Source organism: Carcharhinus amblyrhynchos, chromosome 6 (assembly GCF_965287045.1).
Source record: "Carcharhinus amblyrhynchos chromosome 6, sCarAmb.v2.hapA, whole genome shotgun sequence".
NCBI classification, from domain to species: domain Eukaryota; kingdom Metazoa; phylum Chordata; class Chondrichthyes; order Carcharhiniformes; family Carcharhinidae; genus Carcharhinus; species Carcharhinus amblyrhynchos.
This window is the reverse complement of record NC_137329.1, coordinates 46924250-46938902: the sequence shown is the minus strand read 5'-3', so window position 1 is coordinate 46938902 and position 14653 is coordinate 46924250. Positions and strand designations below refer to the sequence as shown.

At 39.2% G+C, this 14653-nt stretch overlaps 1 protein-coding gene across 3 annotated transcripts in view; it reads right to left on the bottom strand.

Moving 5' to 3' along the window:
- gtf2h1 (general transcription factor IIH, polypeptide 1) overlaps positions 1 to 14653 on the bottom strand; it is a 58450-nt gene that overhangs the window by 38439 nt on the left and 5358 nt on the right. Inside the window, exons 2-6 of one of the 3 annotated variants that reach the window (XM_080190390.1) lie at positions 8049 to 8123; positions 7709 to 7846; positions 6448 to 6621; positions 2582 to 2783; positions 892 to 1054 (exon numbers count right to left, since the gene is read on the bottom strand). In XM_080190390.1, coding sequence (XP_080046516.1) covers positions 892 to 1054; positions 2582 to 2783; positions 6448 to 6601 — 519 coding nt within the window. In that variant the 5' untranslated portion in view covers positions 6602 to 6621; positions 7709 to 7846; positions 8049 to 8123. The remainder of the gene's footprint in view (positions 1 to 891; positions 1055 to 2581; positions 2784 to 6447; positions 6622 to 7708; positions 7847 to 8048; positions 8124 to 14653) is intronic. The other 2 variants (XM_080190389.1, XM_080190392.1) reach the window with 2 other exon arrangements.

The window sequence follows — 14653 nt, the reverse complement described above, 5'->3', positions numbered from 1 at the left end:
GGCCAAATCGGTCCTCATGCCTATGTAACTTCTTTCATTTAATTCCAGAACACTAGTGTGGGATTCCATTTTCTCATCCCCAACTGAATTTTGAATTCTTTTCACACTACCGTCACTACTCCCTGGAGAATCCTTAACTATGAGTTATCAATTAATCACTCCTCATTACACAATACCAAATCCAAAGTAGTCTGCTCTCTGGTTGGTTCCACAACACACTATTCTAAGAAACAGTCTCTGATACATTCAATGAACTCTGCTACTAGGCTATCCTTGCCAATTTGATTTTTCCAATCTATGTGCATATTTAAATCACCCATTATTGCTGTCTTTCTTGCAAGCCCCCAGTATTTTCTGATTTATACTGTGCCCTATGCAGAACTGCTGCTTGGAGACCTCTAGATTACTCCTACCAAGTACTTCTTTCCTTTGTTATTTCTTATTTCCACCCAGACTGATTCCACAACTTGATCTCCCCTGTGCTTATGTCATTTCTCATTCCAGTATTCATCCCTTTCTTCATCAGCAAAGTTACACACCTCCTTTCCAAAATGCTGAATACCCTTGTTTATTCAATTCCCATACCTAGTCTCCTTGTAATCATGTCTCAGTAAATCGCCACCGAATCATATCCTTTTGTTTCTATTTGCACCATTAGCTCATTAATTTTGTTCCAAATATTTCACACGTTTAGATACAAAGCTTTTAAATTTGTGCTACTGGTAAATTTCCCCACTCTTTCATAATTCCTAGATGCATAAAGACGTTTACCCATTCTGTCCGTCTCTTGTATTATCACCAAACAGCATACACAATAACACAATATGCAAAGATAACTGACATAAAGCTTGCAATGGGCTTTTACATATTAGGCTCACAATGAATCCTCACCAGGAATGCAGCAGAGATTCCAATATCCTGCTTGTTACCGGATGCAGAGTTATCTACGGAATTCCCAGTCAGTCGGTTAGCCCAGAATTCCTCGGCACTGATTACCTGGCTCACTACCAAGTCTTTATAGAGTTGAAAGAGAACTGGATCCTCCTGAAGCATTCTAAAATAGAGAAACACAGGAGTTCAGATTATAAATGGATGACAGTGTTTGGATACATTTTTTTGGTTTATTTGTGACCTAGAATTTTACAATCATCACTGGTAACTCCCAAACTCCAGAACGCAAGGCTCAGCTATCAGAAAGGAGGTTGAGCAAAGAACTCAAACTGGGCTATCAATATCTCAGAGTGCAGATATTTTATCCTAAAAATTACTTTGAAACCTGGATTGTCTCAAATTGAAAGGGCAAATTAATAGCACCTATTGCACACTGTTACTTCAGAGATTCTGGTTAGTAATGTAAAATGCATTCATTTACTAAACTATATATGACATTTTTCTGTCATTCAAGATGTTAAAAGTAAGCTAAACGTAGGTCATATGGTTGTGTGTGGAATGTATTTGCTGCAGACACAGCTAGTGTTTGGTACTTTGCCCAGGTGGCCATCAAGTAGATGTGAGCCCAAATCATAAGAAGCATCACAATTTATCCAAAGTCTGAAAATGCACAACATTTACACATGTTGTGGAGATGCCAGCATTGGGCTGTGGTATACATAAGAATATAAGAACATAAGAAATAGGAGCAGGAGTAGGCCATCTAGCCCTTCGAGCCTGCCCCGCCATTCAATAACATCATGGCTGATCTGTCGTGGCTCAGTTCCACATTCCCGCCCTCTCCCCGTAACCTTTAATCCCCTCTCTTATCAAAAACCCATCAACCCGCGTCTTAAAAATATTTAGCGAGGTAGCCTCCACCACTTCAATGGGCAGAGAATTCCAGAGATTCACCACCCTTTGAGTGAAGAAGTTCTTCCTCAACTCCGTTCTAAACCGCCCCCCCTTTATCTTGAGGCTGTGCCCCCTAGTCCTACTGTCCTTTCTGAGCGGGAAGAGTCTCTCACATCAGGTTAAAAGTCCAACAGGTTTATTTGGAATCACGAGCTTTTGGAGTGTTGCTCCTTCATCAGGTAAGTCTTCCCTGATGAAGGAGCTGTGCTCTGAAAGCTTGTCATTCCAAATAACCTATCAGACTTTAACCTGGTGTTGTGAGACTTCTTACTGTAACATTTACACATACACACTTTCCAACAAGGATTACCACGTATCCACGAAGGACCAAAACCCTGGCCAATTAGTCCATATTTCGTGCAAGGAAGTGAAAACAACCACAACAACCGCTTTCCTGGCAAAACTGAACTAAACCTAGAGTCATGTGACTTTTATGGCTCAGTTACATATCACCTTAAAAATCTGAAACACCTGCATTGATCTTCAGGCATAAATGAAATATCACACAAAAAGAAAATTCATCAGCTCTCCTATTAGGGCCAATAAAATTTCTTCTCAACTGATTTTATGTAGTAATCCAGTTTTGTGGTTGAGATAACTAGCATGAGACATTGAAGGTCAAACCAATTTTCTACAAATTCTCAACTGGATTAGGACAATGGAATTTGCTGAGTGTTTCCAAGTCCACCTATGACGGAAGATGTTTTGAATATGTTCTGAATTTTCCCTCTCGTACCTGTTCTTTTCCTCCAGTTCCTTGTTTGCTTTTTTCTTGAACTTGGGGAGCAGCTGTTGGAGCAAGTCCTTAGCAGCGTCACGGTCTTTGGCTGCTGCACTTGCACTGTTATCATTGGTGAAATGGAAGATTGTTGTGTCTCCTGTATGTAAAATCAGTTGAAGCTGAACTTTTGCTTTCCCTTCGGGGCTGATCTTCTGACCTGGAATTCAACCAACACCTTGAATTCAGACTGAAGAAATTATTACAATAGGACATTTCAATCTATTGACCTCAAGTAGAGAATATAAAGAGACAAAAAAAAATTAACTAGCATTGAAAAAATTCTTCAGACTATTTTTAAAGAGCATTTTGTTCATCAGTGCAAATATTTTTTAAGCTGGAGAATAAAGTGTCTTAAAGCATCAAGCTGCCAGGAAAAAAATAGTGATGACATGAAAATATCAGGGAAATTCAATAAATTGGAATGTTTCCTGCTGGTTAATTTTAATTTTGGAAAATATAAATTGCTCAAGGCAGGGACAGTTTGGTTATGCTAATGGCACTAATGTATTTTATATTATGTGAGCCAAACAACGCAAGGCAAGCTGGTAACAATGGTGAACACAACACAAAGGATTTTGAATAAAGGCTCAGAAGTTCAAAGGTGACAAGGTGTGAACTGTGCATTTACACTCTAAAAGATAGACTCACAAAAAAAGTAATTAAGAAGTTAGTTCAGATAAAGGAAAACTATATCAAAAGGCGATTAACTAGGATAACTGCTTCAGACTTCATTTATACCTGCTCTTTGCTTCCTGGGAGCTAACCAATCCTTTGTCCATGCTAACATGTTACCCTCTCACATTACCCCCTATACCATGAGCTCTTATTTTGCACAGTATTCTTTGGTGTGACACCTTGTCAAATGTTTCCTGGAAATCTAAGCTCTCCACATCCACAGGTTCTGCTTTATCCATGATGCTTGCTACTTCCTCAAAGAATTCCAATTAGTTAGTCAAACGTGATTTCCTTTCACAAAACCATGCTGACGCTGCTGAATTGTATTGTTTTTTAAGTACCCTGCTTTAACCTCCTTAATAATAGATTCCAGCAATTTTCTCAAGCTGTAGTTTCCTGTTTTCTTTCTTGAATACTTATATTTACTATTTTGCAATCTGATTGCACCTTGCCAAAATCTAGGGAATTTCAGAAAATTAAAACCAATATATTTACTATCTCAGCAGCCATGTATTTTAAGACCCTGGATCAGAATGAAGTCCATCAGGACCTGGAGACCTGTTAGACTTTAGTTCTAATTATTTTCTTTGTACCCTTTCCCTGCTGATTGGAGTGTTTCTAAATTCCTCCCTCCCACCTCTTGATTCACAATTATTTATGCATGATATTTGTTTGCTCTACAGTGAAGACAGATGCAAAATTCAATTCATTTGCCATTTCCTTATTTTCCATTATTAATTCCCCATTCTCAAGACAATCAATTTATTTAATAATTTTTTAAAAAGCTGTAGGAACTCTCACTACCTGTTTTTATATTCCCAGCTAGCTCCTTCTTGCACTCATTTCTCCTTCTTCATTAATATTTTAGTAATTTTTACTGTTCTTCATACCCATCTTCTGACCTACCACTCATCTTCATGGAATTATACGTTTTTTCTTTCAATTTAAAACTATTTTTAATTTCCTTAGTTAGCCACGGATGGTGCATTCTTCCTTTAGAGTCTTTCTCACTGGAATGTGTCTATGTTGAGTATTCTGAAATATCTCCTTAAATGTCTGCCATTGCGTCTTTACTGACCCATTCCTTAACTTAATTTCCCAGTTCACTTTAGTCATCTCTGCCTTCATGCCCTCATAACTGCCTTATTTAAGTAACAAAAATAAGTGTTTTTAAAGTCAGTCCCACAGAATCGAGGATGACTTGATTCCACAGCAGAAATGAGATTTCTCAGGAGACTGAGGAATTCAATGCATGACTAATAATCTTCGTCACAGGTGGGGCAGACCTGTGGAGGAGTGAGTGGGCTACCAGGCCTGGCACTTGTTCTTTTTGCAGTCAGTGCTTGGCTTCAGCTTGCTCTCAGCAATGAAACAAGAGCGTTCAGCCTTTTCCCACATACTTTTCCTCCACTTTGAACGGCTTTGGGTCAGGGATTGCCACACATGGGTGGGGATGTTGCAGTTTTTCAAGGAGGCTTTGAGGCTGTCTTTGAAGCATTTTCTCTACCCTCCTGGGAGCTCATTTGCCATGTTAACGCTTCAAGTAGGAGTGCTTGTTTCAGGAGTCTCATGCCAGGATACGGACGATGCGGTCTGCCCAGCAGAGCTGATCCAGCAGAGAAGCATTGACCATGCTTGGTATATTGGCCTGAGCGAGAGTAGTACCAACAGTGTTGTTGTATGACTTTGTTGGTAGTAGGCTCCCAAGATATGGAAAGTGGTCTATTGTCTTAGATCCACTCTCCTCTCCCTCAAACTGAATGTGAAATTCAATCATATTATAATCACTGTTACTTAGGAACGTCTTCAACATGAGGTCATTAATTAATCCTTTCAGATTGTGCATTACCAGATCTAGTACAGCCCGCTCTCTGGTTGGTTCTAAAACACACTGCGCTAAGAAACTGTCCCGAAAACACTCTATTGACTCATCATCCAAGCTACCTTTGTCAATCTGTTTTGTCCAATATGCAAATCAAAATCACCATGATTATTGCTATAATTTGCTCACAGATCCTCATTATTTATTCTTGTATACCACATTCTACAGTGTGGTTACTGTTAGAGGGTTTATAAACAACTCTCAAAAGCCACTTTGTAACTTTACTATTTATCATCCAAACCAAACTGATTCTACATCTTTATCTCAGAACTAAAGCTCTTATGGGACAACAAACGAGGAGATTTTCATTGCAATAACGTATTTGGATTTTAACCTAGGTCCCGGATATATTTAACCCATTCCAGTTCCTCTGTAATTCTACTGATGTTCCACGTAACAAACAGAATGTACTTTGGGATAACATCTCATCTAATCAACAATGTAACGTCATTTTTAATCCTTCACTTTACTATTTCTCTGTCCCCAAAGGCTCTGTCAATTGGACAATCACCAGGGCTCTACTGATTCCCCAAGGATCTGCCTTTCACTCACTAAGGCTCACACTCAGATGTTCATGAGAGCTCCAACACCTTCCTTGGACTCTCAATATAACAAACACAATCAAGTGTTTACAGTAAGATACTGGAATACTGAAAGTTTTTTGACGTTCAGAAATGTAGGCAATAAACTAAAGTTTAGTATTACAAGTTGGGTCAGAAAATTAAACCGAGGAGGGCAAGTGGAGTGGTTAGTAAGGAAGGGTGTAAAAATTGAGACAATGTGATTTAGGCTCTTGTAAAGTTCAAGTCACTTTGGACTGAGATATGAATCATAAAGGGATACAAAATATATACCTTGTTGTTCAACACAAATATAATACTGTGATCACCCATTCCAAAAGTCTTTAGAATATTTCACAAATTTGCACCCTGAAGTATGCAAATAGCAAAACTCCTTCTGCATTGTCCTAATCTTCTACAAGCTCCATTCTTCACATCTTCAATCCGGCGGCCTCTCCAAAACAAACTGCTAGTTTAGCAGCAATTGCTATAGGATTAGAGGGAGTTCTGTACGATGGACCAATGCTTTTTAGGAACTGGGCTAATTTTAAAACATTGACTTTACACAAGATCTTTACAGCCGGAAGTAAGAGAAGATTTTCAATACTATCAACTTGTTCTAGATTTGTGTATAAATTAAAAATGTGACAGGCCAGTGACAAATACCACACTGTCCAGACTCCTCTTCTGACCAAAATACTTACAGCGGATATCCGCATACATATGGCTAATGACAAAGCGATCCTTCCCCTCTGGTGTCCACGCTACGCGCTCTGCCATCAGATATAGGGCCCCATCCTGTTTTTTGTGTCGCACTTTCTTCACAATTAACAGAACCTCCTCTGATGAAGTGGCCATGATGAACAGTTTATGAGATTCTGCAGAGTACACAAAGTTTGATGCTTAATTTACATGGTTCATTTAAGCCTACAAAACAAACAAGTCCAGACTCAATTAGCTCCCAATGTTTCATATGCCTAATATAAGACAGTCCAATTGTTTCAGGACACTAGCTGCTGCTACACTATTTAACCTGACCCGTAACCTCATGTCTAACATTTTCTTTTCATAGTGAAGCACCCCAGACCAGATCAAAGCATATTACAAAGGTAAATATTTACTTCTCAAAGTTAGAAATAGAATCCTGTCAAGGAAACTGGTTGAAACACCATCACTGGAACCATTTAAAGACGTGGAGATGCCAGCGTTGGACCAAGGTAAACACAGTAAGAAGTCTCACAACACCAGGTTAAAGTCCAACAGGTTTATTTGGTAGCAAAAGCCACTAGCTTTCGGAGCGCTGCCCCTTCATCAGGTGAGTGGGAGTTCTATTCACAAACAGGGCATATAAAGACACAAACTCAATTTACAAAATAATGATTGGAATGCGAGTCTTTACAAGTAATCAAGTCTTAAAGGTACAGACAATGTGAGTGGAGAGAGCGTTAAGCACAGGTTAAAGAGATGTGTATTTAACCTGTGCTTAATGCTCTCTCCACTCACACTGTCTGTACCTTTAAGACTTGATTACTTGTAAAGACTCGCATTCCAATCACCATTTAAAGAAACAGCCAGATGCTGCAATGGGAAGTTGTGGATTTGGTAATCTGAAAGAATATGATCAAATAGGTCAAAGCTATCTCGCTAATCCAGTGTTTGCTATAAAATATTCAGCTGTGTTGGGAGCAGCTCCTTTAAAATGTTGCAAATAACCATTAACTTAATTGTCTTTTCATTTTTCACATATAGCTCTTTCTTAAGGAATATTTTTGTTAAATGCTGACAATATGCAAGATCTGGTTTGGTTTAATGATGCACAGCTCAGAATTTTAAAAAAAAAGTACACACAGCTGAAATGCAGGGGTGTTACTCATACACTGTGTTTACAGCCATCAGGAAAATGTTTAGCCTGAAATCAGTGATTCCTGTCACAAGTGCCTTCCAATATATTCTATCCATTCTAACCTTTCTTATCTTCTTCCTCTATCACTCAAATCACTGTTTCTTTGACTCTTTCTGTTGTACATTAGATTTGTTGGTGTCCTGCACTCTGGACCTGGGGGCACTGAGCACCAATCCAGAGTGATTCCTGCAAATTCTGTCCTGCCAATAAAGAAAACGTATGGAATTACCTCAACTGGAGAACTGGACGCAGCAACAGAGTTAGTATGTACAACTGGCCTCAGCATGAGGGGTGTGAGAGAGAACAAAGTGCTTTCTGGGTACTTTCTCTGGAAAATACGTATCTACAGCAACAGGCTTAGCTGAGCAGCCTGACCAAATAATTTAAATAATGGACATTTACCAGAAGTGAGATACCAAAGGGCAGACAACCTTTGACCTTCAGCATGAGCAACGTCTTCAGGAGCAATAAAGGGAACTGGAGAGAGAAAAAACATGTTTGCATGAGGAAAAGATTTTAGACACTTCCATTCAACTGAGACAAGAGGAATGCTTTCACTGAAATCTGATAGGACTCTGCACTCTCGACCAGAATAAGCAAAAATCAAGGACAATTAGAAAAGGGACAAAACATGCTTGTAGGAATAATTGTTATAGGACAGTGTCAGTGATGTAGAAATGAGGCACAGTAGATATAAGCCAACTTCAATGACAGATACTGGGGGAAGGTGGGGGAGATATGGATATACGATTTGCCAAATGATTTGAGTATAGGCAACTGCGGTACAGATAATGAACAAACCTTCCTCCTTTAAGAGCCTCAACGTATCTTCCAGGGCTCTGAAATCTCTTCTGATCTATGGAATACTTTATTACACTAGGCAGCTATCTCAATACAACAGGCTAATTGTCGACCAAAATTATATTGACAATTGGACAAAAAAACAAATCACACTTTAATGCATGTGATACAGTCCTTGGGTACTATTCTGATCCAGCAGTATCTTAATTTTAAAATTCTCATCTTTACTTTCAAATCCACAATGGCACTTCGCTTTTTCTGTAACCTTCAGCCCTATGTCTCTGAGACCTATTTGCTCTTCCAATTCTAATCTCTTGTGCATCCCCGATTATAATCCGTCCACCACCGATGCCTTCAATTTGTTTGGCAACAAATTCTGGATTTCCTTCCCTACCTCTCTTTCTCCTCCTTAAAATGATCCTCAAGATTGTTACAATCTCAATAAAGACCAATAACGTTTTTTATTCAAATTTCCAATTAATGACTGAAAGGACGACAAAACAAGATTTCACATTTTAAGACATTCGCTGTAACAAAAGACAAAAAAAAACACTCATACCCAAACACCATATTCGTCAGCAATTTATATTTTAAACTACAGAATGGAATACTCCTGCTTCCCCTTTATTTTTATCACAGTCAAAAAAAACACTTCACAAAACACATTTCACAAGTATAAATTACACTGTCCTTTGAGTAACATTCAACTCTCCCAGAATCAGAAAAAAAAATTCTTAGCTCCAAAGAATTTACTTCAGCTCTTTTCCTTTCTCAGCTTGGTAACTTCTAATTCCAGCTCGTGTTCTCTAAAAAGCAAAAAAGCTGTGGCTTCCAACCTGATTAAGTAAAAAAAGAGCAGATTGCCAATCCAACAGTGGTTTCCACCCCCATTGAAGTTCTGGGCCTAATTATCTTATAAACCTTAAAATTGCAACAAGATTTATCTCTTTGACCAAGTTTTTGGTCACTGAGGAAATGATAGTTCATACTCCCTGGGTATTTCAATGTTCTAGGCACTCTGTCAGGCCAGCAGATGATGAGATTATAAACCACGGACTAAAATAAGGGATCGAAGGCAAATGTGCCTCCGTAGATAAAGAAGATAATAAATTGATTAGAAGAGATCGGGAGGTACAAGCATTTCTACTGGACTGAATATGTGTAATTCTGTTGTCACTTTTATGTATCTTTGCTTCACCATGAATAATTGATCACTATATTTCATGCACACCATCGAAGGCAAAAATGGTAAACAAACATGAATGAAAAAGAACAAGAATGTCAAGCCTGCTCCACCATTCAATACCATCATGGCTGATCTTGGGCTTTAATTCCATTTTCATGCCTGGTCCCCAAATCCCTCAATTCCTTGGCAATGGCAGAATTTTACTGGCACGTATGCCTGAGATTTGTACGATCCAGCCCAAGGCCAACGGAGAATGCCGTTCTCCAAGCCTCGCCCGTTCCCCAGAAAAATTCCAGCCCTAAAGTCTGTCAAACCTGGACTTAAATTCAATGATGGAGCATTCACAAGCATGTAGGATAAAGAATTTCAAAGGTTCATCACCCTTTGAATGAAGTAATTTCTCCTCATCTCAGTCCTGAATGAACCATAGAATCCCTACTGTACAGTAGACAGCCATAAATCAATCCCACTCAAGCCTATCCCTGCAACCCCAGGTATTTACCCTGCTAATCCCCTTGACACTCAGGGGAATTTAGCTTGGCCAATCAATCTAGCCTGCACAACTTCGAAGTGTGGGAGGAAACCAAAGCATCTGGAGGAAACCCACGCAGACACAGGGAGAATGTGATACCAGGAATGGAAAACCGTAGTTTTGCGACAAGCTTCAAAATATATCAACTATTTGCACTAAAACAGAGATAGCCAAGAAAACCTCTACAAGGAGTCTTTACAATTATGAACAGCTTTGATTGAACAAATAGGGAAAGGCTATTTCCTTTGGTTTGGGTAGTCAATTACAAGGCTGACTTAAACTTACAATTGTCACTAAGAAAATGAAAGAGGTCCTTATACAGTTAATAAGCATCAAACATGAGTCAGGAAATAGGAGCAGGAGTAGGTCAATTTACTCTTCGAGCCTGCTCTGCCATTCAACTAGATCATGATTGATCTTCTGCCTCAATGACATTTTCTCCATACCCCTTGATATCTTTAATATTTAGACATCTATTGATCGCTTGTCTTGAACATACTTAATGTCTGAGCCTCAGTTCTCTGGTGTAGAGAAATCCAGAGATTCCCCACCCTCTGGAGATGAAGAAATTCATCCTCATCTCAGTCCTAAATGGCTACCCCTTATTCAGAGACTGCGCCCTGTATTCTAGACACCCCCCTGCACATTCTAAGTATTATTTGAACACATGGTCTTTGTTCTCTCCCTATAACTTTTATTTCCTTGTGCATAACTTGCTCAGTGAAAGCTGCTGTTTGTTAACTCTTTCCAAGCCACAACCCACAGCTTGATCAATGATGTTATTGCATTCTGATCGGCCTAAATGAGGCAAAGTTGTTTCTTAATTGATTTAGGGGGTGCTTGATCAGTCTGTGATTGGTCTAGGTGGTGCATGATCAGTTTATCATTTGTTTCTCGAGGGTAATGATCTTCTATTGATTTCATTTCCCATTGTCCCCTGACTGGCCCTCTAAGGGGGTCAACTGATTATTAAAGTCTGTTTGTTACTTTACTTACATCTTGTCAAGAATGTTTCCTGATATCTTCCTTGCCCATTTGTTCAGGACGGGCTGTCATGCTCTCATGATTGATATCTTAAGGTCATCCTCTCAGGTCTCTGGTATTAAATCAGACCCTATCAATGACTGTATGTTTTGGACAAGTCATTGAAGGTTGATGTTACTTCTCTGTGGTTACTCAAAATTGTTTTACTTTTAAAACAAAGGTAGAATGGTAAAGTTAATTATAACCTTAAAATTAATAAATAAGTTTACAAAGTAGGTTATGTAGTTTATATCTAGAATATAAGTGAGAATGGTTTTGATGTCTGCTTTTATTTGTGATTAGACAGCATGTGATCTCTAGGAACATGGATTCATTGGTCCAGACGTCTAGTCGATCTATAGGTATCACCATGTCTTGTGGAACTTCATTAAAGCAGGCACTTATGTGTTTTACTGAGAAATCTACTTTGCTCTCATGTGTTTTTGTTGTATCTTGACAATGCTTGGTTTAAGTGGCATGGTGGCACAGTGGTTAACACTGCTGCCTCACTGCTCCAGGCACCCAGTTTCAATTCCATCCTTGGGTGACTGTGTGGAGTTTGCACATTCTCCGTGTCTGCTTCGGTTTCCTCCAGGTGCTCCAGTTTACTTCTACAGTCCAAAGATGTGAAGGTTAGGTGGATTGGCCAAGTTAAATCACCTATTAGTGTCCCAAGTTGTGTAGGTTTGGGGAATAGGCAGGTAAATACGTGCAGTTGCGGGGATAGTGTGGGAGTGGGCCTGGATAAGATGCTCTGTTGAAAAGTTAGTGCAGACTCTATGGGTTAAATGGCCTCCTTCTGTGCTGTAGAGATTCAATGATTCTAAGTTATGGGCAGTGCTACGGTATCGCTTCTGGCTTCTGCAGCACTGTGCCTGGAGAGGTTGGAAGAGCTGTCAGCTGAGGGTGTATGGAAGTCCTGCCAACTGCCAATCGATGCTCAATAGCAGTGGACTTCTGAGAATCAGTGGGAGCTCATTATGCATTGACCCTCGGGATGTCAAGCACCTAACAATTCTATCCTACGTACTGATTCTTTAAAAGCTAACCATTGTACCTTTTAGTACAGTCTCCCAAACCACCACAGCCAATTTGCCCCTCAATTCTTCATAGTTTGCTTTGTTTAGTTGTAAGACCTTAGTTTCAGATTGAACTACATCACTTTCAAACTTAATGTAAAATTCTATCATATTATGGTCACTCTTCTATCGAAGCCCCTTTACAACAGGATTATTAGTTAGCTCTTTCTCACTGCACAATATTAGATCTGAAATAGCCTGTTTTCTAGTTAGTTCCTTAACATACTGTTGCAGAAAACCTTCACGTATATATTCAAGAAAATTATCTTCCACAGCATTATTTCTAATTAGGTTTGCCCAGTCTATATGCAAATTGATGTATCCCGTGATTACCGTATTACACTTGTAACATGCGCATCTAATTTCTGATTTATACTGTGACCAATAGTACTGCTTGGTAGCCTATAAATAGCAACTACTAATGTTTGCTGCTTCTTGCCATTTCTTAATCTCATGCAAACTGATTCTACATCTTGACCTTCCAATCTAAAATACTGCTCTCATCCTTTATTAACAGTGCTTCCTCCCTTTCCTTTTTTGCTTATCCTTCTTAAATGTTGAATATCCTTGAACATTGACTCAGCCTCAGTCATCACCCTGCAGCCACATCTTCATGATTTACCTATTTACTTCCAATTGTGTCATCAATTCATCTAAGTTGTTGCAAATGCATTTAGAAAGAGTGCATTTAATTTTGTATCACTTTTCCCGACTATTTAGCATAAAGTTCCCTCAACACCCTAGTAATCATACTTACCAAAACACAACCCAGCATGGTTCAGGTGCAGACCATCCTAATGGTAAAGCTCCCAATACTGGTAACGATGCCCCATGAATCGAAACCCATTTCCTCCACACCAATATTTGAGTCATACATTTAATTCTCTAATCTTATTTAACCTACTCCAATTTGTTCATGGCTTGGGGATCAATCTAGAGATTATTCAGCATACCCTCAGCAACATGGCATTTAATGCAAACAAAATGAATAGGTGCTCAAAGATGGTAACACAATAACAGTTTTGATGTGACAAATTGTGTTTTCTGAAATGGTCTAAGCTGTGATGCCTGGTATGGTTCAGTTCTCTCACTGTCAAGGTTTACCCATGAAGAATGACCATCCAGTGAAATACTGGAGAACAGATATCAGTGGACCCTCACACAAAGAGAAAGGAAAACATGGGCAAAGAAAGGAAGGCACAGCTGCACCTGCAACTATCCTGTGGAGATCTATGCTGGAATGATCCCAGGGAAACCATCTGAGTGAAAAGTTGTGCATTTCCAAATATTGCAAAGTCAAAAATTTCCCATTTTATAAAAAAGCTGCAGAGGGTGTACCTGATTCCGCAAGGGTGCTCTTGGAATCAACAGGCTGACCACCATCACTTATTTAAAAAGGTTATTTCCCAGTATTATTTGGCTGCTTACATCAAGAAGTTCTTACTAAAAAAAAAAACGAGGGGGAAAAAAACTACAGCAGAGAGCAAGTGTTCACTGAAACAACTGAGAAATATACAACAAATGAAAGGGAAGACGATTAACAAGTGGAATTGAAAGAATGTGAAAAAAATGTGAAAAATTGAAGCTTGGTTAAAGAGAAAGAATAACAGAAACAAATTCACTTAAAGTAAGAGCAGCTGAGGCAGAACTGCTTGAAAATCAGTGATGTTTTTATAAAATATAAATCCACCTTTTGTCCTCCAACACCAGACAGTTCCAACTTCCCATCAATCAACTGCTGACCTGTTTAAATTCACACTGATTCTAAAGCTTGACTATACCACTGTCCACAGGTCAGCCCATAATATCTTTCTAGCATTTCTAGCTTTTATTTTGCCCCCCTCGACATCTTCCTTATTTTATCAACTACACGCTGTCCTGCTACTTTCCAAATTAATTCCTTAAGATTGATATCTTTGAAGTCCCCTGGAGGTTCTATTCTTGGGGATAAAACATAAGAAATAGAAAGGATAGGCCATTCAGCCCTTCAAGCCTGTTTCATCTTTCAACAAGATCATGGCTGGCATTTTACCTCAAATCCACCTTCCTGCACTATCCCCATAACAACACACGTTTTGAATATACTCAATAACGGGGCATCCACAACTCTCCGAGGAAGTGAATTTCAAGATTCATAACACTTGATCAGTACAAAAATGGTTGCTACTTCAGACCCAAACACTCAGACTTGCCAACTTTCCAATTCCATGTCTTGCCTTGCTCTTTTCCTGACATCCCTTGCCCTTTCTCCACCTCCTCAACACTATCCCCATCTCACCTTGGCCACCTGGTATTTCAACATCTCCAAAATCCTCTTGTTTCACTGCTGAAAATCCTCATGCCTTCCAGTCAATGTACTGCTTCTTCTGACTCCATTCATACTCAA